The sequence below is a fragment of the Ctenopharyngodon idella genome, chromosome 13 (assembly GCF_019924925.1).
Source record: "Ctenopharyngodon idella isolate HZGC_01 chromosome 13, HZGC01, whole genome shotgun sequence".
In the NCBI taxonomy this organism is placed as follows: Eukaryota; Metazoa; Chordata; class Actinopteri; order Cypriniformes; family Xenocyprididae; genus Ctenopharyngodon; species Ctenopharyngodon idella.
In genome coordinates, this window is record NC_067232.1 from 10635503 (window position 1) to 10661533 (window position 26031).

At 38.3% G+C, this 26031-nt stretch overlaps 1 protein-coding gene across 3 annotated transcripts; it reads right to left on the bottom strand.

The window, feature by feature from the left end:
* On the bottom strand, positions 1 to 25738 carry ccdc85a (coiled-coil domain containing 85A). Of its 3 annotated transcripts, none has more exons than XR_007933345.1 (4): positions 25104 to 25738; positions 23136 to 24619; positions 3645 to 3702; positions 1 to 2211 (listed from the first exon to the last, which is right to left on the bottom strand). XR_007933345.1 is itself a non-coding variant. In XM_051918003.1 (4 exons), the coding sequence occupies exons 1-4, from the start codon at positions 25341 to 25343 to the stop codon at positions 2196 to 2198; spliced, it is 1275 nt and encodes a 424-aa protein (XP_051773963.1). In that variant the 5' UTR covers positions 25344 to 25738; the 3' UTR covers positions 1 to 2195. The 3 variants fall into 3 exon arrangements, 2 of the variants coding, with proteins under 2 accessions (XP_051773963.1, XP_051773962.1); XM_051918003.1 differs by having other exon boundaries at positions 23659 to 24619; XM_051918002.1 differs by having other exon boundaries at positions 23650 to 24619.
* Positions 25739 to 26031: the final 293 nt, after the last annotated feature.

Below are 26031 nucleotides of genomic sequence, written 5' to 3' on the forward strand. Positions count from 1 at the left end.
TTTTTTACATAAAGATGACTTTATTGTCTTTTACATACATCTCTTAGTATAATATTTATAGATTCAATAATACCAGTACGTCAAAAATAATAATTATAGTTATTATATAAAAAACTAAGCCTTAAACTACTCTTTACTTTTTAAAAACATAAACGTTTTATATATTAATATTTGTTCTGTTTCATAATCTGTCAACAAAAATAAAAAAGTCACAGGTTAATGAGCTTATCAAGTAGCTTTTGCTGTTTTTAATACTGACGGTATACAGGAGGATGGATGGTTTGCGACGTGTGTTACGTTCAGTGAGGAAACAAATAGAAACTATGAAGTCCTCTCAAATGAAACGCAACAATACAGGGAACAAATGTGTGTGTGTGTGTGTGTGTGTATGTGTGGTTTGAGGTTCAGTGAAATACCTGGTAAGAAGAGAGGCATGATGGTTTATATAGTCCAGTGGGATGACAAGTCTCTGATTTTCACCTCGCAGTTATGGTCCAAAAACAGAGAATGCTTTTTCTACTGAAACCAAGCAATTCAGGGCTCTAACAGAGACCAAGGGCCGCCCTTCCTTTTGAATCAACAGACAGACGGAGAAAAGAAATCCCATTTCATTGGTGAACCATAAAATGGGTTTGGCAAAAGCATTGATGGTCAGGATATGTGAATGGGCCGCTTGATTTCGGCAGCAGTGAGGGCAGAAACACCAGACGCGAGAGGACTCGACACAATGGAAGCCTAAAGCGTCTGGCTACACAAGTCTCGGGTGCAGCAGCAGCTTTCTATGTGCTTCTTTCACATCACACAACACTGCATCTACGAAAAGATCAGTAATGGGATCTTGAGAGTCAAGAGGGGCTCCCGCTTTGACTTTTGACTTTAGCGACTATAGATAGTTATGTGTTTAACTACCATACTTTACACATGGCCATAGTCAACATAATAAATAAACGGTCATCACACAGGTCTTAATGAAAGCCAGGCAGTGATGTCATTATCGGCTAAAACTTGAAACTTACGAGCCACTGACATTCAGTATTGCTCTTTAACTTAACACAGCTTAAGAAATGCCCTTGTTCTTAAAGGCATTGCCTGTGTGTGCAAAATTGGTTGCACTTTATTTTACAGTATGTGCACTTTTAATGAACTTACAGTGTACTTACCTACAAAAGTACTGAGTCGTGTAAGGTAACTACATGGGTTAAGTTAAGGTTAAGGGGTAGGTTCAGGGTTAGTACCTAGTTAGTGTCATTACTACAATAAGTACATAGTATGTTCATGCGAAACAGGACTGTAAAATAAAGTGCTACCAAAAAATTTTGGCACACTGCAAAATATAATTTTAATCACTATTTTTATCTAATTGCTCTTTAGTAAAAATATCTAGACATCCTTAAATGAGCAGAATATCTTGAATTAAGTTTTTTAATAATCCCTAAAATCAGGTGGTATAATATCTGGTGCAATTTAGGCTAATTTTGTGTATAATTTAATTTTGTGTTAATTTTGTGTATAATAATAATTTTGTATTGTTTAATCTTTTTATATTGTATATTTTATGAAGTTTTAAGCATAAATCTAACATTTAGTAAGGTTTATGCTTAAAACTAAATTCTAAAAGGAGTAAGAAAAATTAAAGTAATTTAAAAAATAAATATTTAACAATCTAATGCAGTTTTGCTTCTTGAGTACATTTAAAGGATGTTTAGATTCTTTACTGGAAAACAATACAAAATAATGATTAAGATTTTTTTCAGTGAGGATTGATTGTGTGTTCTGTGGTGACTGTAAACAATTTGGGTCATAGCCTCTCAGTCCCATTTCAAACTTTTTTGTTTCGTCTGCTTTCGTTCAAAGGAGGTAGGTCTATTTTGTTGGCAAAAGAGAGATGATTATATCTCCCATTTGAGAAATCCTTTTGGCAATCGTGTTATTTCCAGCTGTTTGTATCCTAAGGAATCCCTCCTCCAGACCTCGGTTGTGCAGGGCTGCAAGTTGTATTGGGAGACCAGCAGGAACCAGCGTGGTGAGGGAGGGGGACGAGAGACACTGGCTGCTCCAAAAAAGCTATTGTTCTTCAATCACACTTTTTCATCCTCGCCTTCCATTTCTGTCAGTGCAAGTTAAATGAAAGCAACAGGGATCCTCTTTCATGGCCCGGTTCCCACCGCTGGATCCAGATCCAGTTGAGGCAATGGTCAGGAGGCATCAAAACTATGGGGTGAAATGAGCAGTTGATTAGGATGGAATAGGTGTTCACATATTTGTATTGAACATGAAGATTCAAGCATTCAAAACAGGGCAACATGTAATGTTTTAGTATGCATTCAAGTTTTTTTTATCATTTTTTTTTTTTTGTGTGTGTGTGTGTGCGTGTGTGTGTGTGTGTGTGTTTTATGTGTGTGTGCACTCAGCAAAGGTTGAATTATTCTGCCATTAAATCAACTGCATCATTAAATATTAACTTCTCTGCTAGTTTCTGTTAGATGGAGCATCTGAGAAGGATCAAGGGTCAGTTACCCCACAGATCTTCCAGAACACAGCCAGTAAAACTGATTCATACTAACATAAAACCACACAGAAGTAATATACACTACCATTCAAATGTTTTTAATGTTTTTGAAATAAGTCTCTCACGCTCATTAAGGCATTTATTAGATAAAAAATACAGTAAAAAAAGTAAAATTGTGGAATATTATTAAAATTTAAAATAACTGCTTTAAAATCAAATTATTACATTTTCCTGTGATGGCAAAGCTGATTTTTCTGCAGCCATAACTCCAGTCTTCAGTGTCACATGATCCTTCATAAATCATTCTGATATGCTGATTTGGTGCTCAAGAAACATTTCTTCATCAGTGTTTAGCTGCTGCTTACAATTTTTGTGGAAACATTTTTTTTGTTTTTTTTTTTCCAAGATTCTTTGATTAATAGAAATGAAATACAAAGTTCTGTCATGAAACTCTAGATGGTGCAGGCTAATGGGTCCTTTAACTCAACCTGCTCGTAATCACATCATTATCTATAGGGCACAGCTGATTGGTTCCTGCTGTACCAGTAGCCAATGAGCTTGCGTGCTCAACCTTCAAAATACTTTGGTAGCATCGCCTCAGCAGTGCAGCGCGCTTCAGAAACCCTCCACTTTCCTCAGCTCCACCTGTATAGATCTGTTATGGGGAATTCATGTACGCTAAATTTTACAGCAGCAGCATGTCTTACTTGCTCACAGCAGTGCGCTGTATATGTATTGGCAGTAGCAAGTCGCGTACTTGCCCTGCAGCAGCAGCGAAGCAAATCTATTCCGCCAAGACTAAACATATCAACATTGTCATACCCATTACCATGTTAAACACTCCGAGAGTTGTCATGACAGAACACCATTTATCTGAAATAGGAATCTTTTGTCATATTGTATGTCTTAGTTGTCACTTTTGACCAATTTAATGCAATCTTGCTTTATATAAAAGTATTAATTTGTCAATTTGAAGACATAATTTGACCTTACACATTTGAACAGTAGTGATACTACACAAACCTAAGTGTAAACACACACAAATATAACCATGTGAATCTTCAGCATGTGCCATGCTAATCCTCTTTTGAACATTAGTAACACACATACTGTACAGTACAGATGTGAGCCTTACCTATCCCAAAGCTTGACACTTCTACAGGTGCTGCTGCAACAGCCAGCCGATATCAGAGCTGCAGAGAAAAAGAATACATTTTAGATGGTTAATTTAATATTGATTTTTAAAATGTGCTATTAGCAAGATAACAGCTCTTTTAATAACGATATACAAATATAACATTTTCCAGGCTACACTGAGTTCCTCAGTAGTAGGCTGACTCAATGACTCAGAGATAATGGTAATTATTCACTTGTTTATAGACCAGCTAATTAACCGAAAAGGACTGTTTTACACTGCCTTTTTGGTGTAAATGTCATGAGACAACCTATAATTTTCTGTTATATCTTTGTTCTGTTTGGTTAAATGGGCAGCACCAAGACATTTATTGTAAAAGGGAAAATACAATGCTTCAATGTGGCAAGTGAGTCTTAAAGCACACAAATGTTCTTAACGTTAATGAATCAGACCAAAACTAAGTCAAACTGGAATGTTTTAAAGCTTTGTTTTAGACAAAATGTGTGGAATGTTTGGTAACAGTTTATTTTACAGTGTGCTTGTTACAGTTTACATGTATTTACTTTAGTAATAACAGTAAATTATTCATAATTACATGGAACTAACCAAAACCTAAACCAAACCCTAACCCTACAGTAAGCGCATGTTGTTAATTATTGTTACTCTGTATTTAAATGTATGGTTACACTGTAACAAGGACACCTTAAAATAAAGTGTAACCGAAAGTTCTTATTGCAGATTTGCATCAAGTTTAATTTTTGTATTTTCCTGTTTTTATGCATTTTGAGAAATAAAGTGTGTGAGCACTTTTTCTTTCAGAGAAAGCAATCATTGTCTTTACGTATATACACATATATTCTAATTTTAGTGTTATTTATATAGTATTTATTAATATTTTGATGCTTTTCATATAGTATTCATATTTTATTTTATTTGAGCTTTGTTTCAATAAACGAAAACCATTTTTACTAGCTTTAGTTAACAATAACAACACTGGTTGCTGGTTACTTTATTTTGTTTCCCTTCTTTAAAAAGGAACTGAATGTTTTAACTATAAAATGAGGTTATTCATGAATTACTATCATTATTGACACTGAATTATTGAATGCTTTGTTGGCCCTAGTTTCCTTTTATCAGTTGAACGAGGCTGTTTATTTATTGCCTAAGATATCGATAGTATTGATGCTGAGGCTAGTATCTTACCAAAGCCAAAGTTTGGTATCGATCCACTCTTAGCTTGAAGTCACTTTGGATAAAAGCATTAGCTGGATGCATAAATATATACATATAGCCAGATTAATATATGTGGTTGTGGAAGTGTTTGATAGCATTTTTCAGAAATAAATAAGAATCTAAAATGATTGGCTTGATAGCATGCATGTTTTTGTCTTGTTAACATCACTGCTACTATTTACTGTACAAGCAGACATGCACATGAAAAAGAGAGGATAAAAAGATAGGGGGAGAGAAGAGAAATTGCGTGAGAGAGAAAAGCCTGCTCTAATCCGTGTTACGTACAGTGTGATTGCACCAGCAGGAGGTGTGACCCTGAGTGTCTGCTGATGAAAAGTACCTTCTGTCTAAGTCAAGTGTCACTTCTGCAGCAACTCTGTAGTGGAAGGACTATCTCTGTCCCTCATGTGCTCATTCACACACACACACACACACACACACACACACACACACACTTAAAGATTTAAGGTACCGTGCGAACTCCATATTCACATACAGACTTCACAATCTGTCTGTCTAGCTATTTATTTATCTATCTATCTATCTATCTATCTATCTATCAATCATCTATCTATCCCTCCCAAAAGATTGTGGGTAGATTTGTAGTAGTTTTTAAGGTTATGAAAAGAAATGTCAATAATGTTACTGGTTTTCCCTGCTGAATTTGTCGTTAAATACATGTCCTTGAGCGTTTTTTGCCTTTTGAAACTAACCAAATGCTATAATATCACATTTAACACTGAATAAAAGGGTTACATGACCGCTACGGGGGGATTTAAAATGAAAGCAGAGTTTCATGTTCGTTTTAATGTTCTTTTGAAAAATAACATGTTTCTCCAGGCCAGTTATGTATACCCGCTTTAAAACAGTGTATTTCATATTGCTTTGCTGGGTAGCCATAACCATAAACATCAAATCATTTCCAAGCCTGCAATGAGAATCAATAAGTATAATCAAATCAAGGAGCTACCATTGCCTCAAAAATACAGTTTCAGTTCAAAGAAATGTTATAGACTTAGTGTGAAAATATGGAAGAAAACAGTTATTTTCAGTGTGATCAGTTTCTGGAACATTGACTATAATAAGTATGCATTTGGGAACAAACTGCAGAAAGATGCTGTTATGTGCCCAAACTATGCCTAAGCCGAGTACTGCTGGTCATAAACTCCCATTTGATGAAAATACCTGATCTATTTAAAGCCTAATAGTTTGCGGAGCTCCATCAGCGTGAAGTAATAACATTATAATGGTGGGGAAGGGAGCAGAACAGCGGCACAGGAGATGAATGAAGGTGCTTAAACCTCTGACCCGCTTCTGTGCATGTTGCATTTGTCAATATCTATAAAAAAAAAAAAAAAAAAAACACCCCTTAGTTCAAACTGTCTCTGCCCTCTGCAGCTTCAAATGACTGCAATAAATTGTACACTCACACACACATAAACCCACCCTACCCTGAGATAGACACACAAATACTGGTAATAAGTAGAGATGTTTTATAGTGTTATTTGTGAATGTAAAACATTATGTCTATAATAAGCACAGTGGCTTGAAGCTGTGAAAGGTCTCAAGAAAAGAAAAAGTCCATAAAACACGTAAGCACACACTTCAGTTCAATGTGTTTGGAGTAAAAATTTTTCCTCAGGCAGCAATGAGTTTGTTTTATTGACAGAACTGCCTTTTTTAGCTTGTTTGTGACCTTGTTCTTCAATTAAGGCATTAAGATGTAAACATAAACTAAAATTTGTTGGTGCTTGCATATAAAATATATTTGCACTTCCTGAAGGAAATACTAGTGCTTTTCAGACAGCAAAAAATTATGATTTTAGGTTAGCATTAGCTTAGGTTGGCTTTGGATCTGCATAAATTAAATGACATATCAGAGCAGCTTTAAACTAAACCATTATGATGTGTTGTTTTCTGTCAGCTAAATGAGAAGCAACACGTGTGACGCAAATCACAAAATCGGGTTGATTCAGAATTCAGTAAGCAAACATATGCAAAAAAAAATTACTAATGGCAATTAAGCATGCAAATTACAATGATAACGCTGTCAGTTATATTTTTAAAGGCAGACTTTCTCAAGAGGTAATTTTAGTTATATAGTAAAGTATAAAGTTAAGATAAATAGACAGAACAGAAAGTGAGTTTTCAACCTTTGTCAGGCCAAGGACCCTATTTCTGGAGGGTCCAGGAAATATTTTGCTGAACTTATGGCTTCTTAACTTTATCTTTGGTTTAAATTAAAGGGTTCGTTCACCCAAAAATGAAAATACTGTCATTAATTACTCACCCTCATGACGTTTTACACCTGTAAGACCTTCGTTCATCTTCGGAACACAAATTAAGATATTTTTGATAAAATCCGATGGCTCAGTGAGGCCTGCCTTGACAGCAAGTTAATTTACACTTTCAAATGCCCAGAAAGGTACTAAACATATATTTAAAACAGTTCATGTGACTACAGTGGTTCAACCTTAATGTTATGAAGCGACAAGAATACTTTTTGTGCGCCAAAAAAAACAAAATAACGACTTTATTCAACAATATCTATTGAAGGGCGATTTCAAAATACTGCTTCATGAAGCTTTGAAGCTTTACGAATCTTTTGTTTCGAATCAGTGGTTCGGAGCACTGGCAAATTCACGTGAACCATTTAAATTTCAAAACTCTTATGAGGTAACAAAGCCTCGTTTACTGAAATCACGTGACTTTGGCAGTTTGAGATCGTTTGATACACGCTCCGAACTGCTGATTCGAAACAAAAGATTCGTAAAGCTTCGAAGCTTCATGAAGCAGTGTTTTGAAATCGCCCATCACTAGATATTGTTGAATAAAGTCGTTATTTTGTTTTTTGGCGCACAACAAGTATTCTCGTCACTTCATAACAATATGATTGAACCACTGTAGTCACATGAACTGTTTTAAATATATCTTTAGTACCTTTCTGGGCGTTTGAAAGTCTAAATTAACTTGCTGGGAATGGAGGCCTCACTGAGCCATCGGATTTTATCAAAAATATCTTAATTTGTGTTCCGAAGATGAACGAAGGTCTTACGGGTGTGAAACGACATGAATTAATGACAGAATTTTCATTTTATGGGTGAACTAACCCTTTAATTGTATCTTTTTATACTTGGCAGACCCCCTTTGAACAAGACCCCTGATCTACAAAACCAAGTTTGTATTTGGTTAAGTGGTCTGTGCTGAATTAGTTGCAGAAAATTGTAGCGAAGATAAAGGAGAATACAGAGGAATAAGAGGAATTTCAATACAATGGCTCCTTGCAAGAGCAGTAATGAGCAGTGCAGTGTTGTTTGGGAATGTATTGGAAATGTCTGAGCAGCACTGCGGTAAAATCTTCATTAACATGTGGGCAGCAGGTGTGCTTCAGCAGGAGATGCAGACAGGACACTGATAGTATTCATGTTTATCTGGCTGTATATGTGCCCAGTTACACTTGTGTGTGTCTAGAGTACTTGCATGTTAAATTCAGGCTGATTCAGTGATGTGTATTATCATCTTAACCAACCAATTACATTGACTTGTTTCTTTCTCTATTTCTTTCTTTCTTTCCTCTTTTGTTTTTCTCCTCATCTCTGCTGTAATCAGTCAGTGCAAGGCTTCCCTGCTGCCCTTCACAAGGTCAGCTGCTGGGCCTCTCATTAAGCAATCCCATCAGCCATCTCTCTAACTCTCTTATCATCTGCGCTAGTTCACACTGCTGTCTGGCCTTTCAGTTTAAAATGAGAACAGAATGAATATTCCTGTGAGAAGCAGCGTAGCAAACACAAATCAATATCTTCTAGTCTCTTAGAAAGAAGTATGGGACATATAGTTTGCTCCTATTTTAGGCCGACTTGTATATATTTTTTCACATTTGTTGACAGCTAGAGGCTTCAATTTTAAGATGTGATTGTCTAGTGGCATACCATATAGTTTTATTATCGCTCCAGAGTCATAATGTTTGGACTCAAGGCTTATGCTTTCTGCTGCCAAAGAAAAGCCTAAACCTTTCAGATCAGTGAATGGAGGCAGAGCGGAGAGTGTCAGAAAGGATAAAGTAGCCTTGTTAGACAATAAGCATACAGGAACAATATGTTTCGCATCAGTCCACTGGACCTTTGGCCTGTTTGTTAGTGGTTGAATGGAGAGATGATAAAACGGAAGCGAAAAGAGATGCGACTGTCTTTGATGTCCTCAGAGCAGACACGCTATTCTGTGGTTCAAAGAATTCACACACACACACACACACACACACACACACACACACACACACAAGAGAACGCTGCAGTCATCATTCATTACCAAACATGAAAGCTACTTTTTTGGTAGAGACCATACAGCAATTCCAAGGAGACAGTTCAGACAATATGACTATCTGAATTTATCAACACACACACTCAGTACTCTGCATATTATGTGCAGTACCATTATCAAGCAGAGAAACTATAATCCAAAAACTAGCCCAAAGTAACTTTCAGGATACATTTATCAATATAGTGAGGGCCGTCACTTGAATTCAAGAGGCCCAGAGCTAAATTTCATGGATGAAGGGTGACAAAACTGATAAAACCCTCATGATTCAGTTATTCCTAGTATTTTTACATGTTTGAAGTGGAGATTCAGATTATTGACGCATCAATACGTGCATTACAAAGCTTGTTACTCCAGCTATATCCGTGTATTAAGCTCCAGCATATGGTGAATGTTTGTAATCTGCATTTAAGTGATCTGATGTTTCTTTTTCAAGATGTTTGATATGGCAATAATTTAATGTGAGTTGCAGAGAATATTATTCTTTTATGGCTACCAGTTAACAGATTTAAGTGTTACAATATTCCATTTGTATTCTAATTGTTATTACGTTTCTATAGACCATTTTGGTACAGTTTGAGCTTATAAAAAGTGTCCTCAGTTTAAAAACATTTGCAAAACCATAGTAGGTAATACTTTGTGAACAAGGGTCATTTTTATATCAGATGCAATGGAAACAGGAGTTCAGAATCAGGTTTGAGGAGCACATAAATATTAATGCGTTAAACGCTCTTAAACAAAACATAATAGGAGTGGATTGACTTCAAAGCGAAAAGCTAATGAGAGGAGGAGGAATAGCCTGTTGGCCTACTTAACAGGATGTTCTGGGAGAAAAACCTGATCGCTATCTTAAACGCACTGTGCTCCCTGCTGCCCTTACGAGGAATGAATGACAATGAGCAACAACTTCCCACCTCTGCCGGGATCGTCCGGTCATCCTATACTCCCTACTGGACAAGGTCAACACTTAATGAGCTTCTTTGCAAATAAATCTGAAATCCGGCCTTCGCTGACCTCACCGATTTCCCTCACCGATTTCCTACAGGCAAAAGAGGACTATTTTTTATAAGCGCATCTGCGTGACTGTTTTTTAATATTGTGATGCCCTCCGCACAGTGTTTGTGCCATCATGGAGTATGAAACAATGGGAAGCCATCAAGGAAATCAGGTCAGTTAAGAGATTAAATTACAATTTGAAAAAAAAAAAAAACAAGAAAAAAAAAAAACGAGGAGCTCAAATAGTTTATGCAATGTACTTTCCCTAATAATCACTATTCAGAGTGAAGACAGTCTCTCTCTGCACACCACAGGAACACATTCTCCTAATAAGAAAGCGTCTTCCCTGAGGAGAACCTTTTTTTCTCTCATAGGTGTTCAAAACCCCTTTTAAGGCCTAAAATCGCCCTACAAATGGCAAACAGTTTAAATGGTGAAATACAACACATTTTCTGACATATACACGCTCACACACTGGTGGAGGGTGGGCTGCTCTACTGACCCAGCTTCTAGAAGCAATTTCCCTGAAGCACCAGTGTTCATCACAAAACACAGCAGCAATTCAGATTTTCCATAAATACAGTGTGTGTCCCCAATAGAGCTTAAGCACATACTGTACTTTAAAAAATGACACCTCAGGTAACCAAAAACCTGAGGCTTTTCGTCCCTCAAGACCATCTGCACAGTCTAAAAACACAAAATGACATCTTTCTCCGTACATTTTGAAGTGCTTCATTTTCACAATGGCTTTTATGGTTATTTTGAGGCAGTCTGAAATCAAGTGGAAGTCATTTTAAAATAGCTTGTCTGGGGTTTTCTGGGGAGAATGTTGAAAGTGTATTAGCTAATCTGATCTGTTGAGCAAAGACGGATAAATTGGTAAAATTGATTGTTCTCCAAACATTCTGTCATTATTTACTCATCAGTCAAAAATGTTCACTCAGGCCATTTGGTGAACTGCATCAAGCAATTCACTGAAAAAGTCAGACTTAAAACTTGATATATTTATGGTGTTTTTTCATGTTTTGAATGCTCCAGTCATTATTCATTTCAGTTTCATTAAATATTTGTATTCCATAAAAAAACAAAGTGGGTCTGAAACAACATGAGAGTGAGTAAATGATGACAGAATTTTCATTTGTCTTTGTAAAATATTTTTCTTGTGCGTATGGATTATGCCGAGAATTAGAAAGGAAGGGAGAAGAGTGGGAAGAAGCTTGTGTTGTCACCATGGGTGTCTATTGGGTGTCTAACTTAAAGATCTCAAGGTTGTGTGATTGACGTGTGCTGCTGGATGGGGCAGTACGGATGACATCATGTTCGTGATGACTCTCTGAAAAGCTTCTACATACAATCCTGTCAACCCTATAAATAACCACAAACAGGCTGAGTCTCTTGCCTCAGGGAAATTAACCATTTTCCAACTCATGTAATTTTGCATGTGAAATGAGCAGGATGTCCAAATTCTTAGTAGTCATGATACAGTAAGAAAACAATACCTGGATGACCTACTACACGTACTGAGAGTGTTCAAATATGGTTTGCTGGACTCCCAGCCTGGTCAGGCTTGTCTGTTAACTGATTTAAGAGGGGGTTTGCACATGTTTCAGCGTGGCTAGGCTTAAAGACCATCTACAGTAAGACCAGGAAACCAGCTTGATTTAAGAAGGTTTTTCAGCACGGACAGGGAGTTAAGAGCCATCAGATTTGAAAAGTTGAATTCATTGTGGTTAAATTGCACTTCTTTAATATTACTGTAGTTATTAGTTCATCACAGGTCAAAGGACAATACCAATATGGTGATCAATGTAGTATGTATGGGAATGTATTTACACTACACAGGGGCGTTGTAAGTGGGGGGGAAAGGGTACCAGAGTGCATAGGGAGCCTGGCGTGTGAGGGGCCCTCCTCGATCCTGAAATTATTCTTATTATTTTACAACTGTGCGTGTACATTGCGTACTACACACCTGTATAGGGCTGCACGATTCTTGCTAAAATGTGAATCACGATTTTTCTCCATGGGAATTGAGATCACGATTCTCTCACACAATTCTCTCTTTTTTTTTCAACTAAAACATTTATTGCACAAAAAAAAAAAAAAAAAGTTCTGTCTACACAGGACATTCATTTATAATAAAGTGCTGGACTTAAAAGTAACAAAAAATAGCCTCTTTTCCTTATTTTAGACCCCCTTAAAGTGAAGAACTTAAAATCTGTAAGCTGTTGAACATAAACAATAGAATGTTAACAACAATAAATAAAAAATAATTAATAAATAGCACCTGTGCTTTTTGGACACTCCAACTGGCTTTAAGGTGGCAGCTGGTATTTTTAGGTGTGGCTCCCTTGTCCTTAATGGCTAACTAGTACTGTATTTTGTGGTGATGTTTGAGGTGGTTTTAGAGTTGGTGGTGTCACCGGTGCCAAAGCACTAACACCTTGTCCTAAGTGTTAGACCAGACGCGATGCGATGCCGCAACACGCGATAAAAGGTATCTTTTACATGTTAATCAGAGTTTTTTTCCTAACTGGCCGTGACGGCGACACGCGATGATTCTATTTTAGAAACGGTTTCTATTTTTCTGCGACGTCGCGGCTGGAACAACAACACAAAGTATGACAATGATAATCTCTCAGGTACTGTTTATGTGCTTTATTTAATGTTAAAAGCGTCTAATGTGAGTTTGAATATCATTTTGTGTGCCTTTTATAGCCGTACTGAAAGCAACAATGGACAATTCATCTCAGATATTTAAAATAAAAGGAAACAAGAACATTTAAACTGTCAAATCATTGTGAACAGCCTGGAAAGTGAATTATATGACAAAAATGTTTCAGTAAGTCAGTATGCGTTTTTTATAATGTTAAAATGGTGTACTATTCATGAATTTGATTAAAATTGCTGCTTGAAATCCAACAAGTAAACTGACTAATCTGTTTAGGTCTGCCTCCTTATTACCCGTCACGTGAGTGACAGCGGAACGCCGTAAATGAGGAAGAGAGAGGAGAGAAGTGATCGAGATTTATGTCTGAATCATTCTCTAATCTCTGGGCTGATGTGTTTTGTTTTACACTGTGTGAGTGTGACCAATAAAATTGACTGATATAGCATCTTGGATTGTTGTAAAGGAAATAAGTGAACATGTGAATGCAGCGTGATCTGAAGGGAAATACATGCAAGAATCGCCGTCATTTAGAAAGATAGATTTATGTATGAATCGAGATCGTAATCTTTTTTTTTTTTTTTTTTTTTATTAATCGTGCAGCCCTAAACCTGTAATAAGAACATAATTCATCAACAGTCAAGAATTAAGCTCAGTTTGTCACATACTGCCTCTTAACCATCAATAAACCTGATTGATTTGAAAAGCACCAGCAGCAACACTGACATTAGCTTGTTGCTAAGATAACGACGCAATACTCTAAAAAGCATAATAATACATAGCAATATTGGGTAAAATAATCTATTCTCGTTTACACTAAACTATTTGAATCCACGTTTCTCAGTACTGAATGAAATATTTGTTTATTTATACTGAATTTCTCTTGACTCGTCAGCCATATTGAGTGCATTCTGGGATTCCACTATAGCCACCTCACAAGGTTTTGAAATAGAGCCCAAATAACCCTTCAATCCTTCTAACACAGGGCTGTTTTGTATGTATATCTCCATCCATCCATCTCTTCCTCTGGTTCTGAAGATTGTAATTCCCTGATATGATGAAATATTTATGAGCATAAATTGAAAAAGGGGTCATTTAGTGTGGCTGTATTTTCCAAACTCCGTCAGCACATTATGAATTTCAAAATGAATGTCAGGTCATGCATTCAGATGATTTATAAAGAGCGCAATAGCACACTGTTTATGCTGAAGGGAGTCCATAAATACCCACAGTTAGCTGCCTGCACACTGCCCTCCTCCCACAGAGAGCACTGCATGGTTTGAGGTTCCTCCCTGAGTATTACTTCTCATCTGCATATAAATTTCATTAATTTTAATGGCCTTACCAATTACCTGGCTCTGTTGCCCAATTTCATTTTGTCTAAAGGCTCTTTTTATTGTCTGTGTGTGGATGGAGAGATGGAAAGCAAGGGTCTGTGCCTCTGAGCTATGTGTTTCTGTGAAAGCCAGTCTCTTCCAGCTTCCATTGCTTCTGCTATTTACATGTGTGTGCACTTGTGTAAATAGCTGTCCACTCAAAAAAGTAGTTGAATCACAGTGATTTATTTTTTATCTAAGTGGGTTTTCTAAAGATTGGAAACAATGTGTGGCCTTGCCAAACTGCAGTGTGCTAGGAGGAGAAGGAAAAAAAAGAATACAGTATTATAACTTTTTTGCACACATAACGCAGGATGGTTGCGTAATATGACTCACAAGCTGAAATGAACTGCTCCCTTGCGTCACATTGAGTACAGAGACCTTAAATAAGGCTGAAAGACCTTTAGTATAGTCTTTTATTACACTGAAACCACATATTAACCTCATTGCTGTGAAATTGTCATCATTTACTCAGAAACATTTTTGGACCCTATTGACTTTCATTGTATTTACAACAACAACAAAAAAAATCACTGAGACATTTTTTTAAAATGTCTTTTGTGTTCCACAGTGGAAAGAAAGTCATTCATGTTTGGAATGATATGAGGGGAAAGTACATAAAGACAGTTTTCATTTTTGGATGAACTATCATTTTTGGCCTTGTATGTCAAAGTTGTTCTTGTCGTTGTGTTAATCTATTCTGTGATTCAGTTGTTGAAAGTCAAGTTGAACATGTCCTGCATTAACATGATCAACTCAAAGGAAAAAAAGGTGTAATAGCTTCAAGAGGTTAAAGTTGGTGTTCTTTCACCATTGAAAGCTTTCTGAAGCTGATACATGAGCGTCCTACAGTCTTTTTCTGCCTATGCTTAGAAATGTGACCCAGCTGTACGAGCCAAGAGCAAAAGTGCAGCGCTTTCACCATGAAAAAGAGTTTCACCTCTCTCCCTGATTCTCTGTCTCAATCCATCTCTCACTTTTCACTTGTATAGCACAGCAGTCTATTCCTGCCCATACCACAGTACACAAAACCTCCAGTCAGCAATAAGCATAAACATGCATATTAAAACTCATGTTAGATATCTGTGATAAAGTCCATATATTTCCTAAATCAACAGTGGTTGACTTTTTAAAAAAATAAAAAAATAAATAAATAAAAATACTGTCTACAGTATTTCTTAAATATTAGGAGTTCACAGTTTTACCAACACACTTAGCTGCTACAAACGCTAATGTTAGCATGCCTGCTAAAAAGTTTATATTATTACTCCAGGCAGGTTTATGCTGGTCAGTTTGGTGCTGAATTAGCTCAACTGAAGTTTATCAACCAGAATGGTTAAACTAATTAGCCTGGTTCCAGATTAGTTAAACATTTTGGACCCAAAAAAGCATCTTTTTCTAGATGTCTATATTCTGATATTTCATATTAGAGTAGATGTTTTACCAGTACCATTTCTTGGAAGGGCCTACATTTTGCCATGTCTGCTATATTTCATGTCACAGTCCTGGATAGTTGCTATCAGCGCCGCATTAATGCACAGGCTTACCTGGGCTTAAGGCCGGAGCCCCGGTCTGAGGAAAGACCTAGTGCTGCAGGAGATATGTGTGACATTAAAATTGATCACCAGAATTTACAATGTGTTGCTGTGCTTCGATTAGCTTTGAGTGTGTGGCAGAGAGAAGGTGGAGATTTGTGAAGCACTGAACGCTCTTGCCTGACCGCGCTATTGTCGCCCTTCCTGAGCATCAGTGTGAGGAGATGCCGACACTGTGACACGGCCATGAGATTTAATGAGAGTAGAGTGGAACGGAGCTAATACAGTGACACACAAAGTGGATATTCAGCATGTAGCTGGCCATTGAGATAAATGGGAATGCTAACAAATAGCTTTCTCCAGGTATTTTAGACATCATTGTCTTGTACCTATAGTAGCCTATTCATGCTAACACTAAAAACTGAAAGGGTTTTATCCATTAGCAGGTCATCATATATAATGCAGTTTCGAGTTGACAGTATAGTCTGCCCCAGCTTGCTAATACATTACTACTGATGTTTATTTTATATCCTCCTCTTATTTCCTTCCCTTCCTGAGCATTTCTTTTTTTCAGCAGAGCATGGAAATAGCAACAGCAAAGTCATGGATTCAGTTCCCAAGGAATGCATGGAAAAATATAAAAATGCATATACACTACCGTTGAAAAGTTTGGGGTCGATAAGATTTTTTTTTTTTTTTTTTTTTTTACGTTTTTGAAAGCTTTTGAAAATTCTTATGCTCACCAAGGCTGCATTTATTTGATCAAAATGCAGTAAAAACAGTAATATTGTAAAATATTATTACAATTTTAAATTTATATTTCTAGAGATATTCCTATCTCTATTTTCAGTATCCATTACTCCAGTCTTCGGTGTCACATGATCCTCCAGAAATCACTCTAATATACTGATTTGGTGCTCATTATCATCAATGTTTAAAACAGTTGTGCAGCTTAATATAATTTCGGAAACTGTGATGCATTTTTTTCAGGAAAGAACATCATATTAATTTCTTTCAAAAAAAAAAAAAAAACAACCTTTTACTGACCCAAACTTTTGAACTACTTAAATGCATTAAAATATGGGGTAAATATGGGGTAAATATATTAAATGTGGGGTCCATTGTTGTTTTGCATTCCATTTATTTTCAGAATTATATTTTTGGGTGATCTCTTAAAACATACTGTACATACCTACACTTGCAGTGACTTGAACCACTAATTGACACCCACACACAACCACACTTCTACACTCTTATGTCACTGCCAAAGGTCAACAGACTATCATAAAGACGTGTGTGAACACCTTCCCATTAACTGGACATTGATTTCTCCTAGAATAGCATCCCATTTTCACAGCATTTCCAATGAAAGCAAACCTCTCCCTGTCTGCATGTATTTTTCTTCTACTTCTTTAGAACACATGATGGTAGGTTAAATGTGACCCTTCAGGCTATGAGCCCATGAAAGAGATCTGTAAATTGGGTAAAAGCTCTGCAGGGACCCTGACCACTGCAAGCCCTTGTGTTCCCTCTTTCTGAGGTAGCAATCAATGGTTTCTACCTTACGCCTTGAGCCAGCAGGAAGATAAACAGGGGTTCTAGTTAGAGAGAGGGCTGACTGTGGACCTCTCAGCACGAATTCCTAATATCTTACATAATCCTCCATGTTACCGGGCAGCACAGAGGCTAGTATTGGTAGAGAAGGCACTGGGATCCTTTAGGAACACAAGGCTTTTGTTGGCAAACTTGAACATATTCCAGAGAATGAGAGAGATCAAGGACTATAATTTGAGATGAATAATGTATATCATTTTCACAGAGATTAATTAAACTATTATTGTAAGATATGGGCAGCAGTAGCCAAGAATTGAAGCTGACAAAGTGTCCTGAACAAAGGCACTGACTGTCTTATACAGTTTTTTGTTTGTTTTTTTTGTTTTGTTTTGTTACAGAGGCCTCTGTTAGGATAGCACAACAGATGTAAGCAGTAAGTTTGAGTTTACATAAAATACTGGTTTACATTTTTCTTTCAGATCTCAAGATTAATGCATAAGTAAGATCAATCTCGGGGAAATTGACAAAAAAAAAAAAAGTTGCTTTAGCAGCCTGTCTAAAGGACATTGTGGAAGTGAACAATACTCTACTGAAGAAGAAAAAAAAAGGAATAATGTCAAAATGATTAATCTAGCAGCAAATACTGTACCAAACTATTAGAAACTGAGGAGGTATTTTAAAGGTAACAAATGCAGCATTGCTCTGTGCACTGCGGTTTACAAAAAGTAGTTCAGCACTCATTTCAGTTTCATTTATGCATTTGGCAGACTTTAATACAAAGCGAGTTACTCTGTATTCAAGGTATACATTTTGTCAGTTTATACATTTTGAACCCTCATGAACTCAGCATTGTTAGTGTTAAAGGGTTAGTTCACCCAAAAAAGAAAATTCTGTCGTTAATTACTCACCCTCATGTCGTTCCACACCTGTAAGATCTTCATTCATCTTCAGAACACAAGTTAAGATATTTTTGATGAAATCTGAGAGCTTTCTAACCTTTAATGGACTGCAATGTTATTACCACTTTCAAGGCCCAGAAAGGTAGTAAAGACTTCGTTAAAATAGTCCATGTGACCATGTGTCCATGTGACTATATTTATTGTGACTTTATTTAACAATTTCTTCTCTTTCTTGTCAGTCTACTATGCTGTTCACATAGTAAACACAGTGCAGCACTTCCGGGTTCCACGTCAGAACGCCGGCTCCTTATTGGCCGGCTCCTGCGTCAGCATTACACGCATTCGTTGTGGTGCTCACATGTACAGCGTCAGCCAATATTGAGCCAGCCTTTGCTTTTTGCGCACAAAAAGTATTTTCATCACCTTATAACATTAAGGTTGAACCACTGTAGTCACATGGACTATTTTAACGATGTCTTTACTACCTTTTTGGGCCTTGAAAGTGGTAGTAACATTGCAGTCTATCAAAGGACAAAAAGCGCATGGATTTCATCAAAAATATCTTTATTTGTGTTCAGAAGATGAACAAAGGACTTACGGGTTTGGAACACCATGAGGGTGAGTAATTAATGACAGAATTTTCATTTTTGGGTGAACTTTGGATGATGTATGATACCATGAATATATGGCTCAGACCATGTCATATCAGATCAGGATGATTTTGACACGATTTTGATCATAGCTTGCTTATTTGTTGTTGGTACCCTACAAATAAGGTCTGTAAAATATTTCTTGCAGATTCTAATATTTCCATATTTTTAGCCTCCTTGTAGTATTCATTATTTCCAGGCCAAAATAAAAACTTACACATACAACGTGTTCCCCTAAAGTCCAAATGGTTCTCCTCGGGGTGAAAATATTTTAAAAATGTACCACTTAATTTGGAAAAAAGGTTTAAAAATTCTAGATGTGGGTAATATTGGGGCACTAATTACACCCTCAAAAAGACCAAGGATACTAATAAATTTTTATCTTAACACATTAACTTTGATTGACTTTTTGTCAATTTTGTCCTTATCCTGAACAAATAAAGTCCCTATCATGATCAAAATATCAGTTTTTAACATTTTTGTCTGGTACGGTACAATATTTTGCTCATTTTAAAGGGACATATTTGATGTTGACTTGACATGGAAGTATGTCTATATGTGTCCTGATTCTAAACAATGACTATCAAGTGGATGGCTATAGTAATATAGAGTCTAGTTTTTATTCACATGCAGTGATAAATTCAGATATTTCAGTGACTTACTTATAGATATAGTTTTTAAACCTTGCACTTGTTCACCCTTTTATTCGGAGTTACTGAAAGTTTTTTACTACTTTTTTACTACTTTACTACTACTAAAATGATGTGTCGGTCAATGCTGCATTTATCTCAAACTAAAAATTTTTCCACAATGTAATCCGCATATCTTAAATTCAGTGTTTCTCCTCCCCGTTGCAGTAGCAGAAAGCCTGAATCAATTGCTCACTCGTGCACTAATGAGGGATCGATAAACATTGTAGCTCTCCACTTCTACGAGCGTGTTCACCTATTTACCCCAAGAACTCGTCTCATCAGCTTCATTTCCTACACAGTGCGCAGTACGTAGGAATTACTGCATGACAGTCTGCATGACAACGAATAGATTATGGAATTAGCAACCGCACACGGCGATCACAGGGCGGCTAAATTGCTGTCTGTTTAGGACACAGCTTAGCGGGATTAGAATTGTTCATTAAACCATAAAAAAAGCAGACAGTCATTAATTATGGCTGAGCATTCAAGATCAGTCATTGGCCAGGTCACAAAGAGCTGAGTAGATTTAATTTAGTACCAGGCTTCTGAGAACTGTTTCCTAACTGTTACACAACCCCTGGCTCCCCAGCAAGAGAGCAAAAAACAGCCGTCTGATGCCAGCCGCGATCGCCAGGGCCTTTATCTCTTGAGAAATGAAAGGAAAAGAAATTAAATTCAACTTAAATGTCAAGGCGAGCAATTAGAAATGTATTCCTCAGATTGCAAATTAAATTACTGCAAAGAGCTCAAGCCTTGTACCACCACATCAGCCTGGAACTACGACGAAAGCCCACAAAGCGTGAAGCGTGAACAGCCAGCAGTGCTTGTTCTGTGTCACATTACCAATGCAAATGCAGCTGAGCTACAGCATTATTCATTATTTACACATAGCATCAACGGACGGTCTGATTGATGGACAGTATGATTTCTCAACATCGGGCCCTGAGGAACACTTAGGCGGAGACCCCAAATGAAGCAGATTTACAGGATAACTACAGGTTGTAGAGCTATATTTAGCGAGAGGTCAGTCAAGGTCAAATGCAATGTCCTCTGTTGGAGAGATCACCAGGTTGGGCCGTTTTAAAATGTAATGCAAGTAAGTTTATAAAAAGGCAATTATGGTTCTTATGAGATTTTATTATTTGTCAAGATGCTGCTGCTGCACTGCCTTTACATGTAAGTGTTAAAACCTGAATACTTTGCTTGACGTTTTCCTTCACAGAACATTTAAAGTTTCTCTTTAAAAATTTAAAATTTTAATTCTCTTAAATCAGACTGCTTGCAGCTGTTATATTACTGATATTATAAGTTCATTATCCCTAGTAATCAAAAGATCATTAGAAAATGCACTAAGGGAAATAACATTGTTTCATTTCTGCTTTTATCCCAACTCTTGACAGAGTGACAAACCAGACTTTGCATATAAAGAGTTTTCAGAAATCTGTAAACAGAATGGCAGTGTTTTATGTAGCTCTGTGTTTGAACTGCACCACTTTTGAATTAGATTTTTTCTGTAATTCACAGAATATGATGGTGCCAACAAGTGGCCTACACCAGAACCTCTCTGAATGTATAGATATAGACCACCTCATTTCATGTATAGATAGGCTGGTTCAGTCAAAGCCAAAAACATCAGAGTTACTGTTGACTGCAGGACACACCCCAGCAAGGGAGGAGAAAAAGAGAAATCTGACCGTCAAAACCTTCTTAAGGGATAATCCAGGCTGGCTAGCCACGGTCAACAGGGATAAACTGTAATTCCCTGCTCAGAATGTGAGCATGTGGTTTTGGTAAAGAACAAGTTCCATGAAAAGTGTTTTTTTACTCAACCAAATAATTTTTAAATGTGTATTTATGACTAATTAGACACAATGGGGATTGTGAGTCTCTACTGAAATGTTTTGAAAGATCTGGAGCAGTAAGAAAAAGTGAGGATATGCACCAACCCAGAGCATCAGTGGAAAAAATTAATTGGATCTGCATTATTAGGAAAAGAGAATTTTGAGATAATGAAAGAACACAAGAACAGCGAATAATTGAAAGGAGGGAAAGAGAAAAAGAGAGCATACAATAGCTTATTCTCTCTCTGTTAGCTGGTGGTGTCAATCAGCAGCAGGATGGATTTCAGTACAGGCTGTCTGGTACCAAGCTTGTATATAAGGCCTTTGTGCACTCAGAGCGGAAACAAACCACAGGAAATAAGGTAAATGTAGCTTCTAAATCAACCATCCATCTGCCAGGCAGGATACTTCAATAATTCTATTGCCAAGCTATTGTACAATCTATAAATCAAAATGTCACATTTAGAACCATCCTTCATGCAGTGCCGTTTTTAGTTTGAGATCCTCAGAGCATCCATTTAGGTCAGTGAACTCAGGTGTTAATTAGCAGCTGTTATTTTCCTATTAAATGCAGCACAAGGTAAACAGCAAACAGCTTCAGGTAGTGTCCCATGGCCTTGGCAAGCTGCACAGCTCAGCACTTTTCTCCTCCAAGAAATCATTAGCAGAATATAGTTGGAGAGAATGCTACACATCAGGAGGAGACTCTGATATTCCTCCCTTTTGTTCTGCACACATTCACATGGTTTGTCCTCCAATAATGTACACTGCAGCTTTTGTGATATGTCAGCATCTGCTCACAAAGCTATTAACTATCTATTTAAAGCACATCCGTGTTAAATTTATGATTCACACCATGAGGATTCACACAGTGTTTTTCTTTGTATCCAAGTAATGTAGTAAAGTGTAACTCTGATAGGATGCGATACCTTAGATGGTATAAGGTAGCTCAAACAGGAAGGCATGACGCTAACAGCCAAAGCCATGGGTTTGATTCTCAAGGACTGCATTAACTGATAAAAGTTCTGTTTTGAATGTGTGTGTGAATGTGTGCCTTTTTTGTGTGTAAAACAGACTTCACAGTTCGTATACTGCATACAAATTTTGAATTTTCAAAACTCGAAAATAAATCCCACAGAAACTACGAGCAACATCACCAAGTTGATTCTACAAAAATGAAAAAGAGTGACAACAGCCAGCTGAGATCTGTGTGTGCGTGTGTGAGTGTATGTGCTTGTGAGTGTGTGTGTGCGAGCATGAACGTGTGCAAGAATGTTTTTACCTCTGCTGAGGTGTTTATGAGCCGTCTGCTGGGTACATGAGACTTACGTTCGGAGCTGAAACTGCATTTTGGGTAAGTAACATGTACATACACTGTATGTATATGTTTGTGTGTGTATTACAAGAGCATTTGTGGGTTGCAGCATTCAGCTTAAGCACTAAGGTGGGTACCATTCAGAATTTAAATGAGAATGCATTTAAAATCCCAATTCAAATTCTGAATTTGAATTGCGATGGCAAACAGGATGCAGAATTGCAATTTCAATTTGGATGCAAGAAAGTAGAATTAAAGCTGAATATTAATATAGAAAAGCAAAGTTTATATATATATATATATATATATATATATATACTTATGGCAACATAAGAAAAGGGTAGATAAGAAGAATGGGCCTTTTCTCAACACTGCTCCTTCTCAAGTGCTGCTGACTCATCCACTTTGCCACTCTACTCACCTGCGTGCATATGGCAAATACAATGGTGTCCACTCCTGGTCCTGCTGGGCAGCACTGTCTTCTGGCTTTTGTTGGGCCTCTGAGCATTTTGGTCTTTGATTGATTGATTGATTGATTACAGTGTTCCCTCAGCTGGGTTCCAGAGCATAAAAAAATGGCTTCGGAGGCACAGGTACAGAGGCTGATTGATAGGAGGCAGTTAAAGCCTGTTAAAATCATGGCCCAAGAGGACCAAGACTGGACACCACCGACCTTTACCAGAGATGAGATGTTCTGCTCTAGCCAGACACTAAAGCCCCTGCTCTATCTGGCCATTGCCTTTCCTGAACTGAGAAAAAAGTAAAACTAGACTAAATGCAGATCATGGCTGGCTGAATGGGATGGTTTAGTGCCTGGCTGGGAATTGGGGCTTTGCTGGCTCCAGAATGAAGGATGACCATCCCTTCTGCATGTGCATTCAAATGGGACTCCATATCTCTCTGTGGGTGCTACAGCAGGCTCCAGTCGGACCCACCATTCATACCGCTATAGATGCTCCGGTGATGAGGGGACATCTCCTCTACGCCCGGCCGCTTCTGTGCCACCTCTCGGCCAGTGCTGCCAAACTTGCTGTGTTGATGCCTCGACAACTCTGGGCTCCCAGATATGACACGTCCCTTCTGTAGGTGCTCCGGTGTCCCTGATAGAATCTGTTTGGGCTCTGGACTCCCACACATACTACCCATGCTAGCCCTGTGCTTCTGGAAAAGGTCTGGGCTGCCAGGTGGCTGAGAGGACACCAGCAAGTGTTTTGAGAACTGCTCTGGACTGCCTCTCGACAGGCTCTTGCCAAGTTTCTCTGGACTGAGACCCCGTAGGCCCTTATGATCTGGACTGGAGAAGGACCCACAGCGAGACCGGCACACTTGGGGATAGGTGTGTGCTGTGTACTCCTGGCTGGTGCTATGTCTGCGGCTTGCATGCTCAGGACCCGGTGCCTCCTCCCCTGAGCCTGGCTTATGTAGGTGGTCAGGACTGCCTCCAACCGGGCCACCCAACAGCTGCTGCTTATGTGTGAGATGGTCAGGGCTGTCGGTGCTGCCCGCGCTGGAGGTACTGCTCCCGTCACCTACATCCCTTAGTAGGCCAGGCCCAGGACCGCTGGCGTGAGACAGGCTGCTCTGGCTATCGATTGAATTCCTGCATCCGGCTGGTCCCCCGGTACCTGCTGACCTGCCAGTGCCTCCAGAGCCCTTCTCCTCATCCAGCATAAGGCACAGCTCTCTCAGTTCAAGGTTCTCCCTCACTACTTCCTCCTGCCTCTGCTCCAGCTCTTTCAGCTTCTGCAGGTACAGAGTCACCTCCTTACGCATGATCCCTGCGCTGTAGCGGCCCAAACGCTGCCACTCCCTCGACACCTTCTTTCCTTTTTGCCGGTCGTCATCCAGAAAGCAGCAAAGGTCCCGCAGCTCCTGGTTGTCTTCTTGAAGCTTCTGATTCACATCCTGGAACAATAAAAATCTATGACTCAACACTGATGTCTTAGCAGAGCAAGTTTGTGAAGTACAATGCTGAAGTACAATGCTGGCATCACTATATATATATGGTTATGTTGGCATGTACCCTAATGTTCTATGAGAAAATTACATTTAAGAGGCATTTTACCCTGGGGAACATTTATGCCCATCACAGACACAGAACGCATGTGCGAGGAGCTAAATCTTAGAGGAAAAAAAAAACTATTTAAAGCTGCACAACATGCTAAACATGCTAAAAGGCCACGTGGAAATGTGTAAAATTGGACCTGTAAAGGCCACGTGACTCTTTTTTAAAAAATAATTATTTTATTAAAAAAAAAAAAAAAACATATGAATAATTAATTACAATACACGGACCTTTTTTAGTAGTACCAAAATGATATGGAAGAGTTAATGCGATCGCCATTCCAATTCGCCTACACACTGTAACCTGAACCCAGGCTTGCCTTACCTTCAGTCCTCGTATCTCGTTGAGGTGCTGCTGCAGCCTGCGGTTCACCTCTCGGATGAGATTGCTGTGGTCCACTATAACGCTCATCTTCTCGGTTTCGGCTTTGCGCAGCCGGCGAACCAGCTCCTCCTTGCTCCATTTCAGAAGCTCCTCATCCGTAAGTTTGGAGAGATCCTCTGAGGGACCTTCTGCGCTCTTGGATATGCTCGACTGCAGCTGAGGCTGGATGGGCTTTTCCATTCTCCCGAGCAACTTATCAAAGTGCTAGGCTATAAAACAAATCACCGACAAGCCAGTCAAATCCTTCGTTGGCACTTTTCCGCGAATTCCCCCTTGTTTAGGATCGAATTTTTGTGACTAGCATTTTTAGGATAACAGTTCTGCCCATGCTGTCCCCTCTAAAGACAGGGATGCAGCCCTAGAGTACCGGCAAATACTTCTCCCCTTTACGCACTTGCTGTACGGGTGGACCCTCTGTCTCTATGTCTGGTCTGTTTCCATCTATCCGTCAGCATCCTGTCCAGCTCAGTGCGGTGCTGAACCCGTGCCTGCTGTCCGCGCGCATAAGGAAGGCGCACGGCTGGTCGCTTCTATGCTCAGGGTGCGTGACAGCAGCCTCTCAAATTGCTCGACTGGCTGAGTTGTGATTTTTCTCTCTCTCCCTCTCTCTTTCTGTTCCGTCACACGCCCCCTTCTTTTGGAGACAGATAACTTTTTGTTATTGGGCGCCACCTGGTGGTGGTGCCCTCTACATCAAGTTCACCATTTGAATACATAGTTTAGATGTGCAAATTTAGCATAATAATAATAATACATTTAAAATAAATATTAGACTGTAGGGATGGCCCTAAAGGCTGACTATTTATTTATTTATCTCTTAATTATTTAATATAATAATAATAATAATAAATTTAAAATAAATATCAGA

Coding starts and splice junctions, on each gene's coding strand:
- ccdc85a (XM_051918002.1), bottom strand. CDS start 25,343: ATGGAAAAGCCCATCCAGCCTCAGCTGCAGTCGAGCATATCCAAGAGC. Junction 24,620..25,103: donor ACGAGATACGAGGACTGAAG/GTAAGGCAAGCC, acceptor TTATTGTTCCAG/GATGTGAATCAGAAGCTTCA. Junction 3,703..23,649: donor CATCTATAGCGGTATGAATG/GTGGGTCCGACT, acceptor TTTTCTCTGCAG/CTCTGATATCGGCTGGCTGT.